The following is an 8,921-nucleotide window of genomic DNA, read 5'->3' as shown; positions in this document are numbered from 1 at the left end:
AACCAACCCTTTAAATTGATTCTCTCCTCCAAAAACAACAAAAAAAAAAATGTTATTAAGACAGTAACTTCATGTGCCTCCTTTAATATATTTATCTAAATCTACGCTTTGTACTTTTATGATGTTTATCCCCTGGCATCAATGGGCCCACTTCTGGTCAGTAGGTCAAAACAGGTTCATGGCATCAGCGCAGTAGCCTACGCATTATCGCCCTCTTGTGGTTAGTGATAGAAATGAATTGTCCACAGACTGAGAGTCAATAATTAGATATAATAATATTTTTATTATATGACAGTGGCGGGCCACATAAAAATGGGTTGAGTATCCCTGGTGTGGTATTCTATTCTGAATTCTACATTGTACATTGGTTAATATCGGTGTACCCCCCTCTCTTGAGAAATTAAGAACTTAACCCCCCATCCCAAAAAACAAACAAAAAAAAAACAAACAAACAAACAAAAAAAAAACAGGTGGAGTCGGATTTTGTAGAATTTATATTAAAGGGATAAACCCCTTGAGATGTCGCATCTCGTTTTCGAGGGGATCCCTAACATAGGTACATCAACTGTACAACAGAAAATACAACATATCAACAGAAATACAGAAAAACACAAAATACAACACAGACCGCTGACCCACACCTCACAATTCATGCAAAATCAAAAGCAAGAACAAGTTGTCTTGAGATGAGCAAATAATAATGTCCTAAAAATATACAAGGAACAACTGGGGCGAAGTGAATTGGGCAAGTGGTTCCAGTCCGATGGGGCTTTAAATTTAAAGGCCCGTAATCCAACTTCTTTAAAGATGCGTGGAACAATGAAAAAATGGTGCTGTGTATGTCTGAATGAATAAGAAGATCTACAGGGAACTAAGCATTGCTTTAGGTACATGGGATAGTTGAAAAAGAAACATTTAAAAACAAATTGCAGCCAATGGTAATGCATTCTGGATTGTAGGGAGAGCCAATTGAGTGATTCATATATAACACAATGATGAGTGCGATATGGACACCTCAGAATGAACCTACACGCCCGTGCCTGTGTGATCTATTTGTACAATAAAGTAAAAGGAAACGTGCATAAATATGGATTAAGGGCGCAAACGCAGTACGCGGAGATGACCGCGAGGTGGCGGTAAGTCTGAGTTCGTGCGCTTCTTCAAAAAGGAACACGAGCAGTCAGCAGTGCGGGACGCATGCGCAGTGGGCTTCAGGGACACACAGCTAGCAGCCAGCGGGGCAAAGTACGTGGCAGACAGAGTGCAACATGGAAGTAGCTGCTCTGGTCGCTTTGTCTTTATTGTTAGGAGCTCTGGTTCTTCTGGTGGCCGTGGCCGTGGGGAGGCAGAAGAGCGTGGAGCGGGAGCAGACGGCGGAGCCGGCCGGTAAGACGCACAGCAGCCGGGCTCATGTCCCCGGCCCCCGGCTAGCTCCCTGCGGCTGTCCGCGGGGAGAGCGGCACGCCGCGGCGGGTTCAACATGTCAGGCGGCCCCTTTTTACAGCCAGCAGGAACAAACTCCCGCTGTGTGCTGGAGAAGCTTTCCTTCAGTAAACACAGTTTCCCTGCAGGCGTCATTCATCCCAGCGACTTTGAGCTTCCCCTGCAGGCACCGTGCGCCCCGGGGAAAGGCTGGAGAGGTTCAGACAAAAAGTTAGAAATTAAAAGTCCAGGTTCGGATCGGGTTCAGCTGCGTCGGCGTTTTTTTTTTTTTTTTTTTATAGTGACACTCGAGTGTTAATAAAAATGATGCACCTGCTGTCTGTTCTGGGCAACTTCCTGCACAGTGCTGGAGTTTACGCGATGACGCTGAAGGCAACACGCAGGCTATTTCAGGCGTTAAATGAAACCGAGAGAAAGCCATGTTAAGGTTATGTTGCAGGTACTTATGAGAACATGTCCTGCTGTTTTTTTTGTAATGCCTGGAAAACTATTTCTGATTTATAGTCTGATTTGTGTTACACCACGCAGCTGTTTTTGTCGAGTTGTAGCGCCCCCTAGTGGTTGATTTGTTCTCTCTGAGTGTGTCCCAGGTGCTGATGTGACTCTAGCTCTGTGTTTTCTGTGTTTTGTGTTAAAGCTGAAGACAGTGTCACAAAGGCTCCTGTTTCCAAGAAGCAAAAGCCGGAAAAGCAGCGAACTCGAAAGGATAAAGCTCAGCAGCACAGCTTCAGCCATCAGCTCCTGGCAGCTGCACTGAAGGTAAAGAGTAAAGAGAGAGTAATTCCTGGAGGGGACATGAAAAAATTGCTGTCTGGCACGACTGTACCTCCCTCTTTCTCTCTTACGCTCCTTTGAAACTTGCTGTACAGCGTTGAGCCCTCAGCATGTTCACATGTTTTAAATAATGGTATCAAAAGTAATAATCGTCTAACCAAATTTCTTTGCTCACTGTTCTGTTTCCATTACAGTCCATCAAAGTAGCTTTACAAGCACTAGAAACTCAAAATAAGCTCTAAAACTAGAGGAAATACCTTGAATAATCCAACCACATCAAACTATTCTTCATAAAACAGATTTATTGTTGTGTCAACAAAAAACAAAGCAAGATATGGCATCAAATAGTGACATACAGTATATGTCCCTTTTAGATCAAATAAGAAAATGAAATGAAACTTGAAAGAATTTTTAACACTTAAAAACACACTTTTACATTTATAATTAAACTTAATGGATGGAGGGATCTTGTTGCCCCTTGACCCCCCCAGGATTTCCGCCTATGGGTGAGGCTACAATTATTGACCACTTCTTACTGTGTTTGTATAGAAATAAGTTGTGGTTAGGCCACATGGTTGAGCCTATCCCAACAAACATTACATGCAAGGACATTTAAAACATCGCCGGCAGGAATACAGCTCGGTGAAAACCTCAGGTGTGAGTGCTGCATGTTTCTGCAGTAAGCCTGTGTTGCATTATGTTTCCAGAGCCACAGTGGAAACGTGACCTGCCTGGATTTCAGCAGTAACGGAAAATACCTGGCGTCTTGTGCCGACGACCGCACCGTCCGGATCTGGAGCACCAAGGACTTCCTGGCCCGAGAGCACAAGTGTCTGAGGGCCAACGTGGAGCTGGACCATGCCACGCTGGTCCGCTTCAGCCCCGACTCCAGGTCTCACACACACACACACACACACTACAGCTCTTAAAAGGAGCAGGTTACCCAAAATGCAAATCCTGTCTAAAAACTCGATGTGTGTTTAGTGGTTCTATAAAGTGAAAAAGGATTTAAACACCTATGCACACATATAACTTACTTTTATAAAGCCATAGAAAAGGAGCTCACTCACATCAGTTTTTTTGTGGTTGCATTTTTCATGTTGACAGTGAATCTGTGTCCATCTGTCAGTCACACGGTGGCACTTTTACCTGAAGTACATAAACGTCACTTTGACCCTGACCCAGATGAACTGTGTTGTCTTACTGTGGCTGGCTGGAGATAGGAAAGGTAATAATGTTTTTCACACTGTGGGAGAGCACGGCAATGAAACAGTCATGATAATTGATGCAATATAGTCCTGACAGTTGTGAGAGGAAGAAAAAAAAAAACAATTGTGAGAAAAATATTTCACAATTAAGCTGCAGTTGTGACATGTCAAGCCACTTTTTTTTGTACTATGAAGTCCAACAACCGGAAGGACAAAAATGGGCGAAGCGCAGAGGGTCAGCAGCAAGGGTCCTCTTTAATATGCACAGCACAAAGTGATCGTTATAACCAGAGATTTCTTCATTTGTCTGCTTCACTGACTCTCACCCTGTTCATGTAGGGCCTTCATCACCTGGCTGGCCAATGGAGACGCCATTCGAATCTTCAAAATGCTGAAAAAGGAGGACGGCTCTTTTGCCTTCAAAGCTGCTCCTGAGGACTTCCCAAAGAAACACAAGGCCAGCGTCCTCAACATCGGCATTGCCGAGACCGGTACGGGACCTTAAGCCGAATCCAGAGTGTTTTCAGGCTCGTTAGTGTTTTAAATGTCTTCCAGTTTGATGCCGCTGTGTTTTCTTTTTGCAGGCAAGTTCATCATGAGTGCCTCCACGGACACCAGCATCCACATCTGGGACCTGAAAGGAGAGGTACTGGCCTCCATCAACACTAACCAGATAACCAATTCATACGCTGCCATCTCCCCGTGTGGCAGGTCAGTCTCACCAGCAGCACTGAACATCTTCCTCTTGAAACATTTTGTGGAGCTTTTGGGAAATTCAGCTGTTTAAATAAATGTGTTTAAAGCAAATCCTTGTATCCTATCCCACAATATTTGATACATTTCTGATTCAATATATCTCTATCATTTTTTTTTATATTGTTAATTTGTTAAAGTAAACACTTAGAGCTCCTGTCTGAAATACTTCCAGTCAGGTCTGCGATGATTTCAGTTGCCTTATTCTTTGTTTAAATGTCACTTTTGCTTCACCTCTGATGCGTTTCCCAAAACATCGAGTGTTTGACGTCTGAACTGCCCGTTTCTCTGGTCAGGTTTGTTGCCTCCTGCGGGTTCACGCCTGACGTGAAGGTGTGGGAGGTTTGCTTTGGGAAGGGAGGCGAGTTTAAAGAGGTGGCACGAGCCTTTGACCTGAAGGGCCACTCAGCTGGGGTTCACGCCTTCGCCTTTTCCAACGACTCGCACAGGTAAGACACGATGCCGACGTTGCTCTTGATTGATCTCGTCTTGTCTCGCCTTCATGGTGTTTTGACCAAATAATTTGAGAACACGTCTCACAAATACTGTACCCCTGCTGCTTTGTGCGTTTTCAGCATAGAATATCTCCTTCCAACCTCTGCTCCTCTCTCCAGTTTGAACAGAAATATAACTCCATTTTCATTTTGGTTGTTATCATCGTAAAGCTACCTACATAAAACTTCTGTCCTTGTCCAGTAAAAAGTGATTTGTTGTCACCCTCGGCACTGCATGAGCTATTAACAGTTGGCGATAGTAAAAATAGTTTGAGGAGTCTCAGTGAGGATTTTGAGCGCACCATAGCACAGAGACAGCGCTGGTGAAAGTTACTGATGTCCTCCATGTTGCACTGGACAGAGGTCTTGTCTCTGCATTCAACACCACTGATCATGTTGGCATCCTGTTACAGGGCTGGAACGTTTAATTGGCATTAAAAGAAGGGCACTAAACTGGTTCAAGCCTTGTCTATCAGATCAGTTTGTATGTATTAATGATGAATCCTCCGGGTGCACAAAAGGTCTACATGGAGTTCCACAAGGCTCTGTGCTCGGACCTTTACTGTTCATCTTGTATATGCTCCCTTTAGGCAGTATTGTTAGGAAACACCCCTAAATTTTCATTGCTATGCTGATGATACCCAATTATATTTATCAATGAAGCCAGATGATTTTTTATTTATTTATTGTTAATTTATTTATTTGCGTTTTATTAATTTTTATTTTATTCATTTTTTTTTTTAAAAAATATTTATTTATTTATTTATTTTCCTTTCTGTTTTACACTAATGTACCACATTTGTGATCTTTTACTGATTCTTAAGTGAGTTTATTATCTCCATGTTATCATTACCACCATAATTCGTCAATCTAGGATAAGGAGTCCCAAGTCCGGACGGGTGGGGTGGGAAGGGTGGAGGGAGGGAGAGGGGTTGAAGGTGTTCAGTATTGGAACAACTCATGTTTATACAATGTTTTGTGGTGATTATTAAAATGCCAATAAATTATGTTTAAAAACAAACAAACAAAAAAAAAGAAGCCAGATGAAATCAGTCATTTAGCTAAACTTCAAACATGTCTTCGGAACATAAAGAGCTGGATGACCCGCAATTTTCTACTATTAAATTCAGACAAAGCTGAAGTTATTGTGGTAGGCCCTACACAGCTCAGAAACACATTCTGTAAGGATACAGTCACCCTAGATAGCATCGCATTGGCCTCCAGCACCACTGTAAGGAAACTCCTGCCTCCCTGCTGCTCTTGGAGGAGATTTCATTGGATTGGAGAATATCTGTTGGGTTTCTGAGAAGCACCTTGATATAACGTCTGTTACGATTTGACGCAATGCAAATAAAACTGAACTGAATAGCTTAGATACAGAATGTGTAGGAGCCCTGTGCATGTGATTTGTGAATGCTATTAGTCCAGTCATTTTATGAAAAAACCTAGGACAAATTGCAAGAGAAGCAAACTCAACTGATTTTGTATCCTCAGTTTGTCCTGACTGAGGGGAAAAACGTCCCAAGAAATCCCATTGGAGGAAAGTTTTGAAAATCACCTATTTATGACCACATATTACCAAAAAACACTGTTTTTAACACACAGGGGAAAGGGGTTCAAAATTTTACTTTCAGATATCACTATAAAAATTCACAAGTTGATTACACACACAAAGACAAGAAAAAAAGTCTATTACAAGTTCTTTGAATTATTCTGTTTACACATGCATATCACACATTATCTGATTTGATATGTGCTAATAAGGAATATAAGGAATAAATGCCAGAACAGATATTTAAACAGTGGATTAAAAGGTTACTATATATATAGTAACCTTTTAATTCACTGTTATATAGTAACCTTTTAATTCAAGGTTACTATATATATAGCAACCGTTTAATTCATTGTTTAAATGTCTCTTCTGGCATTTATTCCTTATATTCCTTATTAGCCCATATCAAATCAGATAATGTGTGATATGCATGTGTAAACAGCATAATTCAAAGAACTTGTAATTTACTTTTTTTCTTGTCATTGTGTGTGTAATCAACTTATGAATTTTTATAGTGATATCTGAAAATAAATTTTGAACCCTTTCCCCTGTGTCTTAAAAACAGTGTTTTTTGGTATTATATGGTCATATAGAGGTGATTTTCAAAACTTTCCACCAATGGGATTTCTTGGGACTTTTTTCCCCTCACTCAGGACAAACTGAGGATACAAAATCAGTTGAGTTTGCTTCTCTTGCAATTTGTCCTAGGTTGACCCCAATTTTGGCCTAAAATTACTGGACTATATGCCGTGTAAAACTTGTTCCTCTTTCGTTTGCCTCAGGATGGTGACGGTGTCCAAAGACGGAACGTGGAAGTTGTGGAACACAGACGTGGAGTACAAGAAGCAGCAGGACCCCTACCTGCTGAAGACGGTTCCCTGCGAGTCGTCCGAAGGAAGCCGCGTGGCCTTGTCCCCCGACGGCCGGGTGGTCGCCATTAGCAACGGCTGCAACGTGGCCATGTACAACGCCGCCAGCGGGCAGCTGGAGGAGGAGCTGCACGGCGTCCACAGCGAGGAAATCACAGACCTGCGATTCGACATCAACGGGCGCTTCTTGGTCACCGGCGGCGACAGGGCTATTCGAGTGTTTCACAACGCGCCGGGCTACCGGGCGGCCATCAGGGACATGCAGGACATGCTGAAGAAGGCCCAGAACGAGGCCATGAAGCAGAGACTGCAGCAGCAGATCACAGAGGCTCAGAGCGCCCTGGACACTGTGTTGGCCGCTCCTGTGGACTGAGCCACACTCACATCAAGCCCGCTCTCCGGTCTCGATTCTGTCCCACTCGGACTTCATCTCTGCGACTCTCTTTTGTAACATGATTCTGTTTCTCTGCCTCCATTTCACTCAGTGGTTTGCATTTGACTCTGCTCTGGGAACACTGACTCTTGCATGCAGTTTTAATAAAGAATATGTTTTTATGGAAAGATCCAGTTTCAATTTGACCATTTTTATTTTTACTTCTGTTTAATGTCCTATAATCCATAATGTGGGAAAACGACAGATGGGTAGCAAATGAAAGGAAAAGCAGTGTAAAGCGTCGTAGCGAGGTGCCGGGCCTGAACAGCTTCATGCTCCGTGGATCAGACTCTGCAGGTCTGTGGAGCTTGACTCTCCTCTGTGGCTCCTCGCTGGTGGATCGAGCTGCCAGACCCTCTCAGGCTTTAAGAGGAGGCTAAAAACCCAGATCTTCAGGGAACACCTGCTCACCCGATGGACTGTGTAATACAAAAAAAAAAAAAAAAAAGATCTGCCTCTGCTTTCTTCCTTCCTCTATGCACTATTTTTTTGTTTTAGTGGCTTCTTTAGCGATACTTCCCAGCTTTCCTTTTGTTTCCTCCAGCAGACTGTAACATAAAACAGTCAAATATAGTCTTTAATATTAAATAGGGACATACTAATTTTACTAACCCAGATTAGGGACTGAGGCCCTCTTTGATTTGTGTCCGGCTTAAGAAACTCAGGTGTGTCTTCTGTCTTTTCTACCTGGAGATTTAGAGTCTCAGCCTTGATTTAAAAAAAAAAAAAAACACACACACACTAAGCAATGTGGTTTGTATGGAAGTGTAATGCATTCATTTGGAGAAAAAAAATCTGCCTGCTGTCTCTGAATTTATGAGATAATTATCTCAATTAAATTTATGAATAATTGAGATAATTATTATTTTGGTTTGGAGAATTCTGAACAGAGTTTATATAATCAGCTAATATAATAGCTGCTGTACCTGTAGCTTGGGGAAAAAACATTAATAATGCAGGAAGAGAACTTTGCTGCACTTTTTACTGCTTTCAGCTCGTCACTGAATTTTTTTCAGTGTGAATTCGACTGCAGCAACAGAATAGAGGCCTTTATTGTCATTGTGTGCATACAATGAAATAGCAGATTCTGCTGTTCATGTTTTTTTTTTTTTAAAGTTTACTTTTTCAATTGGCCTGAGATCATTTTTATTTATTTATTTATTTATTTTATTTTTATTTATTATTATCTCAAAATAAATTGTAGTAATTATTCATTCTAATTATTTTCTTAATTAAAAAAAGTTTTTCTTTCCAGGAAAACCTTAAATAAAACCTGAAATATATTCTTGTAATATTAAATATGGACATCCAGTAATTTTTTTCCTTTTCTCAGTGCCAGTGCCAGTTTAGGTATAATCCTTCAAAATTTTGGCTAATTTTGTGGAAGCTTTCTTG

General features: G+C 41.6%; 1 protein-coding gene across 1 annotated transcript; it reads left to right on the top strand.

Moving 5' to 3' along the window:
• Positions 1-1,183: 1,183 nt before the first annotated feature.
• Positions 1,184-7,654, top strand: tbl2 (transducin beta like 2). Its single transcript, XM_030068628.1, has 7 exons — positions 1,184-1,386; positions 2,081-2,202; positions 2,925-3,109; positions 3,765-3,916; positions 4,010-4,136; positions 4,475-4,627; positions 7,007-7,654. Exons 1-7 carry the CDS (start codon positions 1,269-1,271, stop codon positions 7,464-7,466), a joined length of 1,317 nt encoding a protein of 438 aa, XP_029924488.1. The 5' UTR covers positions 1,184-1,268; the 3' UTR covers positions 7,467-7,654.
• The last annotated feature ends 1,267 nt before the right edge of the window (positions 7,655-8,921 follow it).

The sequence above is a fragment of the Myripristis murdjan genome, chromosome 14 (assembly GCF_902150065.1).
Source record: "Myripristis murdjan chromosome 14, fMyrMur1.1, whole genome shotgun sequence".
NCBI lineage: Eukaryota > Metazoa > Chordata > Actinopteri > Holocentriformes > Holocentridae > Myripristis > Myripristis murdjan.
This window is presented reverse-complemented; position numbering and strand designations above follow the sequence as displayed.